General features: G+C 39.7%; 1 protein-coding gene across 3 annotated transcripts in view; it reads left to right on the top strand.

The window, feature by feature from the left end:
* NCOR1 (nuclear receptor corepressor 1) overlaps positions 1-17,793 on the top strand; it is a 60,732-nt gene that overhangs the window by 21,505 nt on the left and 21,434 nt on the right. For 2 of the 3 annotated variants that reach the window (XM_017821577.1, XM_017821576.1), the window contains exons 7-21: positions 685-741; positions 1,157-1,209; positions 1,942-2,008; positions 2,103-2,275; positions 4,234-4,324; positions 4,839-5,017; positions 5,481-5,535; positions 6,371-6,472; positions 11,201-11,331; positions 11,828-12,045; positions 13,711-13,773; positions 14,471-14,610; positions 15,345-15,471; positions 16,131-16,686; positions 17,589-17,718. In XM_017821577.1, coding sequence (XP_017677066.1) covers positions 685-741; positions 1,157-1,209; positions 1,942-2,008; positions 2,103-2,275; positions 4,234-4,324; positions 4,839-5,017; positions 5,481-5,535; positions 6,371-6,472; positions 11,201-11,331; positions 11,828-12,045; positions 13,711-13,773; positions 14,471-14,610; positions 15,345-15,471; positions 16,131-16,686; positions 17,589-17,718 — 2,142 coding nt within the window. Of the gene's footprint in view, positions 1-684; positions 742-1,156; positions 1,210-1,941; positions 2,009-2,102; positions 2,276-4,233; positions 4,325-4,838; positions 5,018-5,480; positions 5,536-6,370; positions 6,473-9,589; positions 9,696-11,200; positions 11,332-11,827; positions 12,046-13,710; positions 13,774-14,470; positions 14,611-15,344; positions 15,472-16,130; positions 16,687-17,588; positions 17,719-17,793 lie in introns of those variants that run through there. The other variant, XM_017821579.1, reaches the window with a different exon arrangement.

Raw genomic sequence — 17,793 nt, 5'->3', positions numbered from 1 at the left:
TTGAGATTAGGGAGTTGGATATCTGGGGGTTTTGAAAGTATTGTGATCTTCTGTGAGAGTGGTACATGCTTGTTTAATTTCCCAATTTTGTTTTGTAGTTTAGAGGAACAGCTAATTTCTATTACAATAGACTACTTTCTAAAATTTGAGGAGGTTGAAACCCCCTGCAAAACAATACTGGATTTTGTACAGTAGAACTGTGTCCCAGGTGTTCCATACAACGTGTTCTCCCCTTCCCCCAGGAAGGGTCAGAATCATTTTAGGGCCTTTCCCTACTTTGTGTCTATGTGTACACATGGATTCACACTCCCAGATTTGGCAGCTGGATAATTTTAGTCCCTTAATTTCATTTTTCAAAGCTAACTATACTTAGTTTTGCTGGATACCTTTCTTCCTCTTTGTAATTATTTGCTGTATTACTTATTAAGTGCATGTTCTTTTTGAGCTGCAGAGGTCAAGTTCTGCTTTTATGCTCTCTCAGCTTCCAGACATGGAGATCAGAGCAGGAACTGCACAATTCAAGTGCAAGTTTCTTTATTTGCTGAGGCAACATTGCAGAAGTAGGTTAAGAAGGATCTCATATGGTCAGGCAGGGGTTTAGCAGCAGGCACAGAGTTCTGATACACATTTGACATTAACTTCAGAGGATTTACTCAGACCATACAAAAAAAATCTTATTTGCAGAAAAAAGCAGAAGAAGCTCACAAGATTTTTGAAGGGCTTGGTCCAAAAGTCGAACTGGTAAGTTATGGACTTTGGGTTTTTTTTTTTTTTCTATTTTCTGTGTTGCCAGTTGCTCTAATTCTGTTGTGGTGAACAGCTGTAGTTCTGTGATTATGTATAAAAGAAGTGTGTGTTTAAATACATGGGTGAATTGTTGAGTGAGTTCATTGGCTGCATAAGTGTCATTTTTAAAGTAGATTTGAATCTGTTTGAGAGAATAGTTTGAAACAAAAAAAATTAAGAACTGCTATATACACAAGTGGTTATAATCTAATTTTAAATAATGAATCTATGCTTTGTGTTGAATATCTTGTAGTGCCTTCAGATTGAGTGCACTGTTGAATAGTAAAATATTGTTAAATGTACTGTATATACTTACAAATTTACATGCATTGAAAAGTACTAAGTGTGTCTTTCTAATCCAAAATTGCAGCCACTTTACAACCAACCATCAGACACAAAGGTCTACCATGAAAACATCAAAACGTGAGTGCTTTAATATCTTGTCATTGTGTCATTTAAGGGATCTAAACTTAAACATCCACTCACATTTTTCATCCTTGTGTTTTCCAAATAGGATGTGTGAGCTTTAACCATAGTGAAAAGCTTCCAGTCCCTGTAACTGATTTCTTTGCTGTAAAACAGTTCTGCAGGACATGAATTACATGTACTGAAGGCAGAGGGAAACACTAACTTTTCTTCTTGATTTAAAGACAAAAATAAATCATAAAAGTTGGCTTTAACTTTTTTGAGTCCTTTAAAAACTTCTCTTAAAAAAATTATTCTTGCTCTTCTCCATCAAATAGATTTGTTCCAAAGTACTTATTTCTTGAATAATGTATTGTGAAACTCTTAACTTTAGGGCTGAATTGCAAATACTTTTTTCCCCCTAAAAGCATAGTAGCTTCAACCAAATTTACTCATTTTACCATATTATCTCTCTCGAGGCAAAGGAGAGTAGCTGGCTTGAAATTGGAATCTTTTATATCTCAATTGCTTATTCCAGCCATCTTCAAGAATCTCCTCTCTGAAAAAATACAGTATTAGGTGATTTAGATAACTAGACCTCATTGGGAATTTGCCCTGTTTTCTACCCCTGAAAATACTATTCGTAATAATGATCCGGCATCTAAAATTGATAGGGCTTTTGTTGAGGAGCTTTGAAGTGCTTGATCCTCGTGAATAGTTCACTTTTTTTCCCCTAAATTTGTTTTCCAGAAACCAGGTGATGAGGAAAAAGCTGATATTATTCTTTAAAAGAAGAAACCATGCGAGAAAACAGCGGGTAAGGCCACCATTCCAGCAGCCTGCCCAGGTTCCATGGACTCATCACTTGGGGGGTTTTGCTTAGTTCAAGGTTTACTTTTGGAATTTAACAGGAACAGAAGATCTGTCAACGTTATGATCAGCTGATGGAGGCATGGGAGAAAAAAGTGGACAGGATAGAAAATAATCCCCGCAGGAAAGCCAAGGAGAGCAAAACACGGGAGTACTATGAGAAGCAATTCCCAGAAATCCGGAAGCAAAGGGAACAGCAAGAACGATTCCAAAGGTATTGTCATGGATTTGAAATATTCCTGCAAAACATCCCTTGGATTTTAAGTTTTAGAATTATTTACAGTGATATTGTTTCGGTTTAATAGTGAAGATTTCTGCTCATCACTGTGTTCCTTAAAACAGAATATTAGTGTGTCATCCAGGATAAAGTCAAATGTTCTTCCACTTGCTCACTCTGTTTCGTGGCATTGAGTTCAAGTTTCACCTCACATCCCAAGGATCTTCATGGCTTTATCTGCCCACTCTTCTACATCTGCCCTTCCCTGTCCCTCCCCATCAGCTGTGGCAGCAGTGGCAGCCCCATCAGTTGGTGTCCTCTTGGGCTGCCAGATGATGTCCACATTGTCCCTTTCCTATCTCCCTTTTTAGATCTTTAAAAGTTTTTGGAAACCTCATATTTTCCAAAAGAAACACAGGAAAAGGGCTAATTAGCAAAGGCCAGTTAGGTAGTGGTGCTCAAAAAGAGGTTTGTGGAGTTGGAATGAAGATAATTGGAGCACCAGCTTCACACGAGCCTGTTCATTTTGGGCAGACACCCTAATTTATACTTAATATTCTTCTGTCACTGGGTGTCTGTTACTCCTGTATTCCATGATCCCTGTATTCATTAGCCTACACACTCAAAACCCATTTGTCTTCTAAATTAACAGTTTGACTGATCTTTTGTTGCACTTGCCAGGTAATTTTATTCCAGACATTTTTGCATTTTGAAATATGCAAGCTATGACAATTAAGTCCTTATTACTTAATTTTAATCTATCAGACATTTGTTAGATGGGAACTGTACAAGAAATCTAAAAAGGAATGAAGTGCAATTCATTTGAGAGTTCACTCTATCTGCAGTTCTGTAGGCAGTGCTTTAAATCAGAATTAGGTCAAGTTTGATTCAGTTGTGTTAAAATCTGTTTATCTAATGTTTGAAATCATTTTGATACACCTTGGAGAGTTCAAGCCCCATGAAGATTTAATCTCATCTCTTGTAACCATCTGCCTACAATCCTTTATTTCATGAAACATGGGGAAAACAGAGAGTTTGCAATATACTGTGAAGGCTGCAAGATTTGAGGAATTCAGAAAGAAAGAAGGAAACAGAATGGGAACAGCATCCTACGCACAGGGAGCTTTCACTTCAAGGATATTATCATGTCTTTGTAATTGCAAACTCTTTACATTGTATTTCTGTTCTCTGATGTAGTGGCATCTTTGTCTGTAGCTGTGCTGTAATACCATGGCTGTGTAAATACCAAGGGGTTTTTTATCAGGTTTTGTGCAAATGGATTAATTCCATAAAATCTTTGAGCAAATGCAGATATTTTATCTCTCCAGTTAGCAGCGATTTTCATCTCTGAAATGCTTTTTGATCCACGTGCTGTGATCTACCATTATGATGTTCCTTAAGTGTAAAGATCACAAGCTGAAAAATTCTTCCAAATTACGGCTCTCCCCATTAATTCACAATTTTCCTTCACTGTAACAAGCCTCAGTGCTGTATTAGTAACTTGACCAAACTGATGAAAGGCAACTTTAGTGTGCTTTCTTTTAAAAAAATAAAAGATAGGCTCCTTCACAGTGTATGAGCTGTACTAATTAAGGTGATTAAGGTGATTTCTGTGCCACTGATGAATGTTTCTCATACTCAGCGGAAGAGCATTAATTTATCTAAAACACCTCCTTGCAGTGGAATTGGTGGTAACACCTTTTTTTTTTTGTGTTGACTCAAGCAAGTCCTTCCTGCTGAGCTTTGCAAATTCACCTGTAAAACTGAGCAGTTGTTTGAGATGGCAGGACATGACAGAGTCTGGACTCTGAGACTAAGAAAGAACAGTCCTGCCTGATTTAAGAGGGTGGGAGCAGGATTTTAAGGAATTTTGAAGGTTGTCATGGTGTACAAAATCTGCAGATATAGCTCATATCCACTTTATCCTTACTCCTTCTGTTTTCCCCTCGTTCCAGAGTTGGCCAAAGAGGGGCTGGCCTTTCAGCAACTATTGCTAGAAGTGAACACGAGATTTCGGAAATCATTGATGGGCTCTCGGAGCAGGAGGTGAGGCTGTTGTCTGTTCTTTGCTATAGGAGCACAGCCAATAAATATCCTTTTATTGACAGTGAAAGGTTTCTTGCAGAGGATTTGTTTTTTTGATAAGAGAAACCTCTTGAGGATGGTTTGATAGAATCTGTGTGAAGTTTGGCTTGAAACAGGTCTTAGAAATACTTTTCTTTTGAGGGTTTTGCTTTCTAATTGTATCTGCCCTAGATTTTTCTCATTGCAGGCTTGCTGCAACCTAGTTTTTTTACAGCTGTAACAAACACGTGAAAACCCTTCCTTTCTAAAACCCTGCACCATTTTAGCTTTTCATCATTTGTGACACTGTTCCCTGTAGCTGGGAATGTTCAGAGCGACAACTTCCACAAGAGTTAAGCCGTGTACAAAAAGCAGTTTCAAACTGACTGTGAATGTGTCCTGTGGGGGAGCTTGAAGAGTTGTGTAATTCAAGAACTGTAAACATTAGTAGCAACTTCTTGTGTTCTTTACTTTGTCTTTTATTCTTTGCCTGTAGAATAACGAGAAGCAAATGCGTCAGCTCTCGGTCATCCCTCCCATGATGTTCGACGCAGAACAAAGACGAGTGAAGTTTATTAATATGAATGGTCTGATGGAGGATCCCATGAAAGTTTATAAAGACAGACAGTTCATGAATGTCTGGACCGACCACGAGAAAGAGATTTTTAAGGAAAAGTAATGACCTTTCTTATCTTTTATTTTTATTGCATCGTGATGACGATTAAATGCTGAACCCCACAGTAAATATCAGCCAAATGCTGAAGCTTTTGTGCAGTAATATTGATAATATTTGATAATATTCTTAGTTGGATGTAAGAAATACTGCAAAAGTTTTAGACTTTTCAGCAGAGTAGGCTTGCATGTATTTAATCCTTAAAAACAAAATTCTCTCAAAAGTCCTATAGTTCTGTGGAAAGATTAAAATGAGAAGAGTAGAGCCATGATCTCATTACATCAGCTAATGGGTAATTTTAAATGCTTAGTTCTAAATCTGCACAATTTGAGAAGTGGGATTTTTAGACTAATTTCAGCCGTGCAAATGAAAGGCTTGTGATGGAACAGATTGTTTGGAAGATTGCTTTGCTTATTTGATCGTGGATTATGTTGTTAAACTGAAATAATTTCTGATTTGTAAAAGGTTTGTCCAACATCCCAAGAACTTTGGTCTAATTGCTTCCTACCTGGAGCGAAAGGTAAGACACTTTTGAATATAAGTAGAGCCTAGGGTGGGATCCCTAATGTTCCAAATGTAAGTCATTCACCCCAGCATCATTTTCTCTTTCTGGAAAAAAATTAAGTCCAGAAAAAGTTACTGCTTTGACAGCATTTTATAATCCCTGATCAGTAACACAGTCAGTGTATGCAAACATTTAGCAGAAGTTGGTGAAATGCCACTATTGGCAAGGAAAAAGGAAAATGGCCCTTGGTGTAGTTTGGATGTTCTCTTGTTGAAGCAGGTAAAGCTTTAACTACCTCACTGCTTAGGGAGGACATCACTGCCTCTGCTGAGCTGCTGTGCTCACCCTGAGAAATCTTCCCACCACCTTCCCAGTCAGTGGGGTTCTGCTGCTGGCTCGGTCTTTGGAACTAACTTTGATCTTTAGGACTTGATTTTGATCTTTAGGACTTGATTTTGATCTTTAGGACTTGATTTTGCAGAATTCTTGTCAGAAGTAATGGAGAATTAGGATTTGTTAAGACTTACAGCAGAATCTCAAATGCCTACAGCTGCAGTGGCAAATAAAAGCTTTTAAACTTGCAGATTATCTAGTATGGATTAAATCATGCAGGCAGAAGTAGCTGAGGGATATTGTAAATACATGAGGCTTGTGTTTAACACTGTAATTTTATGCACAGTTATGTTGTTATATTTGTGCATGAATTCACTTCCCTGCTGAGAAATCAAATCTAATAGTTATATCTTAGTCTAGGGGCTGAATATTGTAAGCGTTCTGAGAAATTAAAAACTAAAAACTTCCTTTTTCAATAGGAGTAAAACCCTTTTTTCTCCTGCTTTTTTTGCTTCAGAATGTTCCCGACTGTGTATTATATTATTATTTGACCAAGAAAAATGAAAATTATAAAGCCCTCGTGCGAAGGAATTATGGGAAACGCAGAGGAAGAAACCAGGTATCTTGAATTTATTCATCACTTGGGTTTTGCTAATTTATGGTTTCGTATTTACAACTCTTTCCCTATCTGATATAGCAATATATTATATACATGGGAGGGAAATAATTATTTTTCCTTTACTGCATTCTTGCCCTTTTAAAATTTAAGTAATCCTGACTTCAGGGGTGATCTTGGTTAGTTTGGTTTTGATTCTGTGAAGTATCTTCTTCCTTTGCACATTTGTTACTGGTTTTAATATGACAATTCATTTTCTTTGAGGACCCTGCCATAGACACTGAAGTTGAATCCATCATTAAATCCTATTTGGAGCCAACAGAAATTAGGTTTAGCATGTGACTTGCAGTGGAAAATATATAATCACTTCATAATGTCAGTGTTTGTCAAAAGGCAGAAATTAATAGTGATCTTTATTTGGTGGTCAGGCTCAAAGTCAAACTGGAACTTCACAGGGAGAAGAAGGAGCCCAATTTAATGCATACAAGTAAAAAATTCTGCTGATTCAGGAATTATTCGTTTAGAAGTCTTTGGAGAGGAAAAGAGCAGCATATTATGCACTGAAACCTTATAAATACATGTGCTGGGCTACCAGGGTTAATGTGGATGTTGGAAAACACACACACACAAAAAGAGACTTTGGGACTGCACAGATCTGCACTGCAAAACAGCAAATGCAGTAAATATTACACCTCAGGGTATGTGAATCCTCTGTTCAGATACTGGAAGTTTTCTGAGTGTCCCAGTAAATGCATTTTTTTTTTTTCATAAAATAGCTGCAAACAGCTTCAACTGATAAGTTGATCCTGTTCAGTAGAAACAGCCCCTGGGTCGTGCCCCTGTGGTGCTGTTGTACATAAACCTTTTTGATTATGGGCTGATGTTCTACCAGAAGAGTCATCTCATGGGAGACTGACTTGTCTGTACTCACAGATTATGGATTGCTTGGGATAAGGTCACTGTCACTGTGCTCAGGATTTAGTTGGAGTTTCTGCTCTGGCCAATTTGAACTGCTGTGATGGGAGAAATTACTGGAAATAACCTGTATTTTGCCAGGACTTCTGTTAGATTTTCTAAACCTTGTAATGCTTTTTAGTAGGAGAAGGGAGTTGTTTGACTAGTGATGGGGCAGGATTGCAGTTAGAGTCTGGATGTGTGGCAAATGCAGAGAATATGGAAATAAAGAGGATTGTCCAGGTGTGGACAATCCCTGTGGACCCTTAACATAGGTAGTGCTGCCACTTGAAGTGATTCTGTGTCTTATTCCCTTGTGAAGTGAGATTGGTGTGATCACAGGAAATGTCACATGTTGAGTGAGATCTTTGCTGGGTGCTGTTCTCCTGCAGCTGTTCTAAGGGTGAGGAGACACAGCTGGCTCAGCTGTAGTGCAGTGTAACTGTAAGTTTGAGATACTCAGAAGACCACTACTGTATATTTAAATGTCTTTTCCACATTATTAAACTTCAGAATATTGGAACTGGTAGAATTCAAAATTTGGATGGACTTTTCAATCTGTAAGTGGTTGCTTTCCTTGGACAACATATATAAACCAGAAAGATTTTATTTCCAGCCTCAGACGCAAGGGCAGGGATTTGTGAACTTAGCTCATTATAAAGGGAAGCCCAGGGTGCTCTGCCTGACTTTGCAAATGCTGATTTATGTGTGAGTAACTAAATACGTGAGTTGGAACACTGAAGGTTCCTTCAGCTCAAATTACTTGCTCTCTGAATTTTAGCAGAGTTGTACTTCTTAATTGCTGGTTGTTGATGCACATTAAGCACCACAGCAGATCACTAAACTTGGGGCAACTGCAACAGGCTTAATGTGTGCTCTGCTGAGGGTGCAGGGGAGTGCCAGGCTTTTAGCTCTGAAGAGGGTTGGGGGATACTTCCTAACTCAAGGAAATGCCCTCAGTGCTCTGAGTGGGAAATTTAATTGAAATTCAGAAGTCTTGTAGTTGGCATGTTTAGTAACGCTGCATGAAAAATTGTATTTGTATTTCCTAATTTTATTAATGGTTAGTTAGCAACATCTATAACAGCTAGTAAAAAAGCACTCGAACTGCCTGGCTGGGCAGAACTTTATCTTACAGCTGCAGAATGCAGCTCACCCCCTTCCCCCTCCCATGCCCCAGCTTTGTTTGAAGCTGATATTTTTCATATCTCTCAGTAGCAACTTGAAACTTTCTTGCTGATTGGCAAACTCAAGTCGTGTAAGATTTATGAGGTGCTCCAGGATGGGCTTATGCCAATAACAGGTGCTTCAGCTTAAACTCTTCAGAGTTCATATATTTTTGTAAATTAGCAAGTGGAATATTGAAGTGGAGAAGAGATTAATCACAGTGATGATGGTGAAATCCTTCAGAGAATGTAGTGAGCACAGCTTGACTCGGGTTTCAGTGTGGGGGCTTTCACTTGAGAGAAGCTGAATGCTGGACTGAGGATGTGAGGAGATGTAAAGCTAATTGAATTCTGATGCATTTTTGTCCTCAAATAGGTCTAGGAAATACTTTTTATAAAATGCTGCCTGAACTGTTCTAGAATGTCAGAGAATTGATTAAACAAGCATGTCTCAACCCAAAATTTGTCAAATGAAGAGCAAGTTTTTAACCTAGAATTGAGAGAAAGCATGGCTATGTGATGGTTTCGCTTCCCCATCCCTAGAAGGGCTCAAGGCCAGGTTGGACAGGGCTTGAAGCAACCTGATGTAGTGGAAGGTGTCCCTACGCATGGCAGGAGTTGGAATGAGATGATCCTTAGGGTGCCTTCAAACCCGAACCATCCCGTGATTCTGTGATTACAGAGAATTCCTTAAATAACTCACTGGAAGGAGGTTTCTTTGAAGTAAAATTTTGTATTTAATTTGGTAGGCAAGATGTGCAGGATGTGTTTGGGTGGCTGTGTGTGAGGCTCAGCCCTGTCCCTGAGCAGCAGGTGCCGCGGGGCACTGATGTGAGCAGACAGAAATTCGCCGCGTGTGTGTGACGGGGATCACCTCCGGTGACTCCGGGCGGATTAGAAGGGTGTATGTGAGAGGGGCAGCACTGCTGGAGGCAGCTTAAGTGGCAGAATGACACCATTTCCTGGAATAAACACGTTGCTGGGTCAGGCAGCCTGCGCTGAAGAGCTGGGTGATGTCGCTGCTGGGGTGGGTTTTGTCCCCGTGCCCCGAGTTCAAGCCCGTCCCCTCGGGTGGCCAGTGGGAGTTTGAACAGATGAATGTGCAGGTACGTCGCTGAGCGAGGCCTCCAGTGCTTGAAGGTTTGTGTTTGACCTGCACTAGACCTGTTGATTCTGCATGTTCAATAAATTCACTGCGAAACAAGAGAACCAAGTTATTTTTAAGTGGGATGTTAAGTTAGCCAGGCAAGAGCAGGATTTGCAACAACTGTTCTGTAAGTGGATTGAATGTAAAGTACATTTTTACATTTTTTAAATTAAAATGCATATTTTATGTTTCTTTTTTAAAATTAAAATACATATTTTAGTTTTAAAATTTTTAGAATTTGCTTCTGAAAATGCAGGGTTTTTAACTCCCTGCTTTCCAGACCAATCTATCCAGCACAATGGGGATAATTTATCTTAGCCTGTCTCTGACATCTTGCTTGAAGGAAAATTTTGCATTATCAAGTAATGCCAGCATCCTAAATGCTATTAATTTGTAGCAAAATGATAGTGGTTAGTGTTTGGGGTTTCTGCTCCAGTTCACATTATTAAAATGTCAAAAACAAGTCAGTTTTGTGACTGTTTCCAGCCTCAGTTTTGTCAGGGAAACAGTGACACCTGCTGCTGCACTCATTGGAAGGTTGATTCCTCTGTGAAAATGAAAAGCCAATTTGGAGGAATTTTTCAGTGGATTGTAAATTCTGAGTTAATGAAGTTCTAGAACAGCAATCTTGTAGTTCTGTCCTTTTCTTTCCATGAATTGTCACATGTACTCTGGGTATCTGATACAAGCACAGTGCTTGCTGTGCTTGTAAAACTGTCATCTCGACAGAGACATTTTTGTTTGGTGTTTTAATAATTCTAGGCTATAACTTTCTTCCTGTAAATTCACTGGAAATGTAAGTCTTAAATTCCTCACCCAATTTTTTTAAACAATTATATTCCTTAATTACTAATGACAGTTTTGAGAAGGTGACTTAGAGCTGGTCATAATTTTCGTGCTACAAGACCTTCTGCTCCCAAGTTGTAAGAGATCATGTTTCACTATTTTAAAATGCACAAAGTTAAAAATAAAATTTGAGAGGAGCGACACCATTAACTACATTGTCAGACCTCCCTGAGCACTTTTAAAATGTAGCTGTTCATTTTTAGTGTGGCACAACAGCCAATGTATTCCTTGTACATGGTCACCTCTGTGCTCATGCTGCAGAAGCAGCCTGTACTTCCAGGGAATTTATAACATAAAATATCATATCTGAGTGGGGCAAAAGACACATAAGAGAAAATAAATGGAGAGGATGTGTAGTTAATACATAGAAACTGGACATTCTGTGGCTGAGGGGACTTCTGAAGTCTGGGAGACAGTGCCTTGTATTTGTTCTGTTTGAGGGTGCAGAGAGTTGTGATGGGTTTTGGCAGAGATATTCTACTGTTACACTGACCACTGTGCAGTGACTGTAACCAAATTATCAAGTGGGAGGTGAGGCAGCATCAGTTTGTGCTGCTGAGTCCAAGTTGCTGCACCTTTCTGTGATCGAGTTACCACCTAAATCCCATTTTGTTTCAGCAACAGATTGCTCGTCCTTCTCAAGAAGAAAAGGTAGAAGAAAAGGTAGAAGAGGAAAAATCAGACAAATCAGAGAAAAAAGAGGAGGAAAAGAAAGATGAGGAGGAGAAGGATGAGAAGGAGGAATCTAAGTAAGTGTATATATACTGAAATACATTCATTCCCCCTAGACTGCAGTTTTTTGCCAAGATCAGAACAGGATTTGCATTAGCCTGATAGTGAAATCTGGACTGAAAACTATTTCTGTTTAGGTTGGGTTTTGTGCATTAAACAATATTTTTTTGGACATGCACATTTCTCTTGACTTAATCAGACTGGTGGAAAAAGCAGTGGGCTTATATTTTTTGTGCATGTAATAATCTCTGCATCTTGTTGGTTTGGGCTTTTTTGATATGTTCTATCACAGTGTTCATGTTTTCTTTGAAGTTGATAATATCACATATCTATGTTACTCTCCAGCAACTCAAAGCTGTGGGCAGTAAGTGAATTCTCTTTCACTGAAGGCATCTTTTGGGTTCGTGGAGTTTTGCTGGGGGTGGTTTGGGGTATTCTGTGCGTTGATATTCAGGAATATCGGCCCACAGTGGCTCTCTGAATGTGACTGAATCATATTGTAACTACTCCCAGAGAGAATACCAAAGAAAAGGACAAAACTGAAGTTGCACCAGAGGAAACTGAGGAAAGGGAGCAGGCGGCTCCTCGGGGCCGAAAAACCGCCAACAGCCAAGGTCGGCGTAAGGGCAGAATCACCAGATCAATGACAAATGAAGCTGCACAAGCAAATGCTGCTGCAGCTGCAGCCACTGAAGAACCACCTCCGCCTCTCCCACCCCCACCAGAACCCTGTGAGTAGCATTTACAGGACACGGGGACCCATCTGCTCGTCAGGCTCTTTCTTCCCTGGCACGGGGCTGTTTGCCGGGCATGCAGTGCTGTTTTTTGCTGTTCAGTATGACATCTTTATTCCTAGCCCTGTTTATAATTTTGTGACTGTGCAGAACTGTTGAACTTCACGAGCGTGACTTCATGAATAGTGTATGTGTGATCAGATGACTGTCAGAACCCTGTGAGGGGGAGAAAAGGCAGTTCAGCCTTTCTGTGGTAACCACCTTTTCTCTCTGTGCGGGTTCGTGACGGGTCTGTAGAGCTCCAGGTGCCTGTGGCACAGATTGACTTACAGGCTGTAGCTCACAGAGAATATTGTTGAATAAGTAGGTCTGATATTTGAGCACTTCAGGGAGTTTCATAAGCTGAAATAGAGCTTGGCAAGTCGTTGGTTTTGCATTGGATGGCAAAAGGCTTTTTTAAAATAAAATGTTACTTTCTGGGCTCATATGCTTAAAAAAACACAATGCAGTCTCTGGCTGTATTTTGGAAAAGGCTGACCTAATTTGTGGTGGTGCAGAAATACCAGAATACTTTGTGGTTGGTAAATAATTATCCAGGATGGCAGAGCAGGTTTTTTTTTTTCTTGCAGTGCTCTGCTGTGGCAAAGTTTGTTGCTCCTTGTGCTTCAGCTGGGTAGTTACAGGCCAGTGCTGTTCTAGAGCTTGTAACAACTCTTTTGTTGCTCAGATATTTTGAATATCCTAAAGAACAGAGTAAGTGGGCAAATGAGTTCTTGTATAACTAAACATCAGAGATTGTGGTGGGCATTCCTGCTCAGTTGGTACAGTGGGTTTTGTCAGCAGCTAGACTGAGGCAATAGGGGGTTTTGCTTTTAGTTTGTTTCATTTTATAACCATTTTTGCAGGGTTTTCTGGAGAATCCAAAATAGCTTTTTGGTGGATCAGATACTTTATAGTGCCCCACTTTTGCTGTTTGTTAATGGAAGTTGTTGCAGGGTCTGTGTTCCATGTTGTGTGTAATGGTAGATTTTATGGAAAGGAAAGGGAGGCTGGTGCAGGTCAGTGCTGTTCAGAAATTTAAACAGAATGATATAAAATCCAGAGGAATGAATGAAAAGCACTTTGCACTGCATCACTGTTAGTTTCCTGCTCGTTTTTACTTACTGGGGTTTTTTGTTTTCTTTTATTTTTCTCCATTTGTCCAAGTGGGGACTCAGTGAATACAAGAACAGTAGAATTCTTGACACCCACTCACCAATAAATAACCATTCCAGTCCTTTCTGCAGCAGTCAGTGAAACAGGATTGAACTAGCTTAGAGCATGTTGGATTGCTGCTTTTAGTAGTTGATGGTAATTATTGACATTTTAAATAAAATTGTAGTGATAAATACAGCTAAGTCACTTACTTGACAGACAATTAATCATAGTTTTGTAGACAGAACGGTTTTGAACAGTTTTCTCTGCTGAGACTGTGGTGGTTCCTCCTATATCTCTAACTTGGTTTAATGGAGATTTACTGCTTCCCTCTGACAGGAGCAGCTTTCCCAAGTGACTTGAGCAAGCCATAATGTGAATAGATTTGTTGACTATGGGATGCATAATTGGTGCTATAATAGTGAATCCTGGTCTTTTCTCTGCTCAGTGTCTTTGTTTTTCTTTCAGCTTCTACAGAGCCTGTGGAGACATCCCGCTGGACAGAAGAAGAAATGGAAGTTGCTAAGAAAGGTAAAGCTTGTAAAGCTTTTGACTTCCTTCTGGATACTTGTATTTACAAAATTTAGAGAATTTACTGAATTCCTGAATACAGTTGCTGTGATTTTTGCCAACATTAGGCTGAATGAATGATTTGAAAATTGCTGTTCATTTTTTTCTAAAGAAAAAAGGAAAATCAAACATCTTTAACAGACAAAATCATTTTTTGAGACTCATGTTGACTCTCTTCATGTGGGCTACATAGAACTGTCTGATATTGTACTTGGTCCACAGAAGACTTTGGAACAGATGTGAAGGTGTTTGTCATATGACAGTTTTCAAGGTAACATGTTTGTAAGATACAAAAGAAATTTTTGTAAAAGACATTATTTTAACAGGAAAGCTATAATGTAGTTTAAAACTTGACTACTCATTTAGCAGACACTGTTAATTGTGAATTTTATGCATAAAATCAGAATTTTTGCAGAAGTGTCACATGTTGGCAACAGCAAAGAGTTAAGCTGAAGGCTTCTTAAGCAGACATTCAGGTTGACACAGCTTTTCTTCACCCCATAAGTCCTTATCAAATACATTATCACAGTGTTGTTCTCTTAAGGACAGCAGTTCTTCTTTATCTTACCTCCCCACAGGCATTGTTGTTCCATTGATTTGGGTTTGGGTAGCTGAGTTATTTATCATAGTAACTGTTGGTTCTTATATGTTTGAACAGGTCTAGTGGAACATGGGCGAAACTGGGCAGCAATTGCCAAAATGGTTGGGACAAAGAGCGAAGCTCAGTGTAAGAACTTCTACTTCAACTATAAAAGGAGACACAACCTGGACAGCCTCCTCCAACAGCACAAACAGAAGGTGAGTGCAGTGGGCATTGAATGCTTTGCAGGGGAAAACTTGGCACCTTTCTGAAGTCTTTCATCACACTTCACTAACACTGTTCTGCAGTCGCCACTTGTTTCCTTTTCTACTTGCTTTTGTGTTGTGACATAAATCTCCTAGAAAGGGCAGCTGGTGCTCACTGACCTGTGATACTCATCACTTCTTGCTTTAAAATGCAATAGAAAGTTTTCTGTCAGATAAAACAGTCAAGCCTGAAGAGTTCTTTGGAGCCCTGAAATCCACATTCCTGATCAGTACATCAGCAGCTGTAGATGTTCAGGTCATCGCTGCAGAACAGTTCCTTGACACACAGTAATCACTGACCTTACAAAACAGAGCAGGAGAGTTGGTAGAAGTCCAGAAACTGAAAGTTTTGGGGCATCTGAAGTAGAATCCTGTGTGTTGGAGTCCTCTAAACTGCAGTGTTATCCTGTTCTTCTCTTATTGAAGTGAAGAGCATCAGTGTCTGCTGCAGCAGTTCTGTTGTCCCCCAGACATACCATGGGACAGTGATTTCTTCCCAAACTTGTTTTTGATCAGGAGCAGCAAAAGCTGGCCTGAAGTTGAAAGAGTTTCCCCTTGTGAATGACTGTGCTAAATAGAGATTCTCTGTCTTTCGTTGCAACCTCAGACTGGTAGATGAGAATGCCTGTAAAAGGCAGTAACACTGGCAAATTCTCAGTACCTTGTCAATGCTGTGTCTTGCTCAGTCTTCGCGAAGGCCCCGCGAGGAGCGAGATGTGTCACAGTGCGAGAGTGTGGCTTCGACTGTGTCAGCTCAGGAGGATGAAGATATTGAAGCATCTAATGAAGAAGAGAACCCAGAAGACAGTGAAGGTAACTTTTCTGGGAAGGAAACTTGTGTGTGCACAGAAAGGAACCTAAACTTTGTGCCCATTATATCCTCAGAACTCTGGGTTCCACTTCATGATTTGCTGTTCAAATGTTGCCTTTCAGTTGGATTTCAGCAATTGGAACTCAGGGGGAAAAAGCATTCTTAGTATTGAGCAGCCTAAAGATTTTAGTCTTTATTGTTTTGAGATGCTTTGATTATGCTGTCATCTAGAGTGTTGAAACAAGGTGAATCAAATGTGTGTAACCTTTGGTAGCTGATAGTCTCAGTAAAGCATCAGACAAGCAAATTCAAGTGGTGGTTTTTTGTTGTGGTTTTTTTATAGATATTTTTTGGCTGCAACTGCTAATAATTATAGGCACTCAACATCAGTCAGTCTTGGCTGATCTTTTGTAGAGCAATAGGCAATAGAATTCGTAAACAAGGAATGAGAGAATATGACTAAGTGTTGGGGATTTGGGTTTTCAGTTGTTGGTATTTTTTAGTTGCAGTGGGTGTAACTCAGTGAATTGTCCATTTCTTTAAGAAGTCAAAATGAATTGTTTTGCAGATGGGTAGGTTAAAATTGATGGATCCTTATTGCACCCAGTTTGTTAGATCTCATTGGCCTTGGATCTTTATGCCAAAACATTTTTTACCCCAGGTGCTGAAAATAGTTCTGATACAGAAAGTGCTCCATCTCCAACTCCAGCAGAACCTGCTAAACCAAGTGAAGAAGCTCCGTCTGAAGGTGCTGCTCCGAAGGTAACCACTGAGGCCCCAGCAGAGCAAGAATCTGCCATTAAACCTGCAGCCAGCACATCTCCCTCCTTAACAGCCCAAAGTGTATCAACAGCTGAAACTCAGAACCCTGAGCCACAGGTTAAGGAAGAAATAAACAATGAGGCAGAAGAGCCCATGGAGGTTGACAGTAGAAGCCACGCAGCTGAAGCCAAGCCTGTGATTACTCTTCCTGTTCATACCAAAGTAGAACCTGTAGAGACTGAAATGAGGCTACCAGAGAACATTCAAGTGAAAATAGAGAGTGATACCAAAGAGAGAGAGATGGAGAAACCCAAGGAAAAGTCGGAACCGGAGGAGATGGATTACAGTCTGTCACAACAAGTTAACACAGCAAGGCAAGAATCCCATTCTGACAACGATTCGAGTGCCACCTGTAGTGCTGATGAGGAGGTTGATGGAGAACCTGACAGACAGGGGTGAGTTCAATTGTTTAGTGTTCAAATACTGACATCTTTAAGAAATTGTTTAAAAAGTGGTTTTACTTGATAGTGATCCAAAAACTGTCATCGCTAGAGAAAGGGAAAGAATTTCTAAGGGGTCTTTGCTGGAAGTGCAGCAGAGGGAAATATTGATTTAAAATTTTAATGAAAAGGTGAAAGAAGGGTCTGCTAAGGCAGGTAAGGCAAAAGTCTGTGGTGACAGAGTTTTGGAGCCATTTATCTTTTGGGAATGGCTGTCACCATGAAGGATATTTGAAGTCTTCTCAATATTCTGTTGGTGCAGTTCCTGTGTATCCCCAGTGCAGCTTTGGAGCCAATGCCCCCTCCCTCTTACTGGTCTTAATATACACCCAGTACTAGGGAGGGATGTTAAATGTCAAAAGTATCCAGTGTCATGTAGTGCATGTGGTCTGTGGAAGAGTGCAGGTTTTCTGCGCTCTCTTGCCTCTTCAGACATCATCTTTCCACAAATGTCTTAGCCCTCCATGTGAAATTATTCTGTTGTAGAGTGCTGTAGACTGCTTTATTTTCTGTGGACTAAATATATCTAGAGCTTCCTAACCGTGGTGATTTTCCAAAGCATTCTTTATAAAAAAGGTTGCATTGTTGTAGTACTGCATACATAAATTACTGATTAGGGAGATTCTAACACTTATTTTGGTATTTCTGTGTATTATGAAAATACAGCCACATCTGTTGCCTATTCTAACAGATGTGCTATGGGACAAAACACAACAATCTGATTTTTTTTTTCAGCTATTTATCCAGCACGTTAAATATGTTGGTTTTTTGAAGTTGAGAGCTGTGCCTGAAATTTTTTTAATGTGTTTAACCTTGGTCCTTTTGGTGATATTTTTCCCATCTATCCCTTTCTCCAGCATCTTCAGCAGAGAGTCAAAGCCCTCACTGTTAAATCCCACTGGGTCAATACTGGTATCATCCACAATAAAACAAGGGCAGATGGACCTGCAACAGCTTCACCACCGAGCTGCCGTCATCCCACCCATGGTATGGGAGTGTTTGTTGTCCCTAAAACTGAAGCAAAAAAAAAAACAAAACCAAAAAAACCCATGAAAAAATGAA

The sequence above is a fragment of the Lepidothrix coronata genome, unplaced genomic scaffold (assembly GCF_001604755.1).
Source record: "Lepidothrix coronata isolate B3197 unplaced genomic scaffold, Lepidothrix_coronata-1.0 Scaffold91, whole genome shotgun sequence".
In the NCBI taxonomy this organism is placed as follows: Eukaryota; Metazoa; Chordata; class Aves; order Passeriformes; family Pipridae; genus Lepidothrix; species Lepidothrix coronata.
The sequence above is the reverse complement of the archived record's forward strand: the minus strand, read 5'-3'. Positions and strand labels throughout refer to the sequence as shown.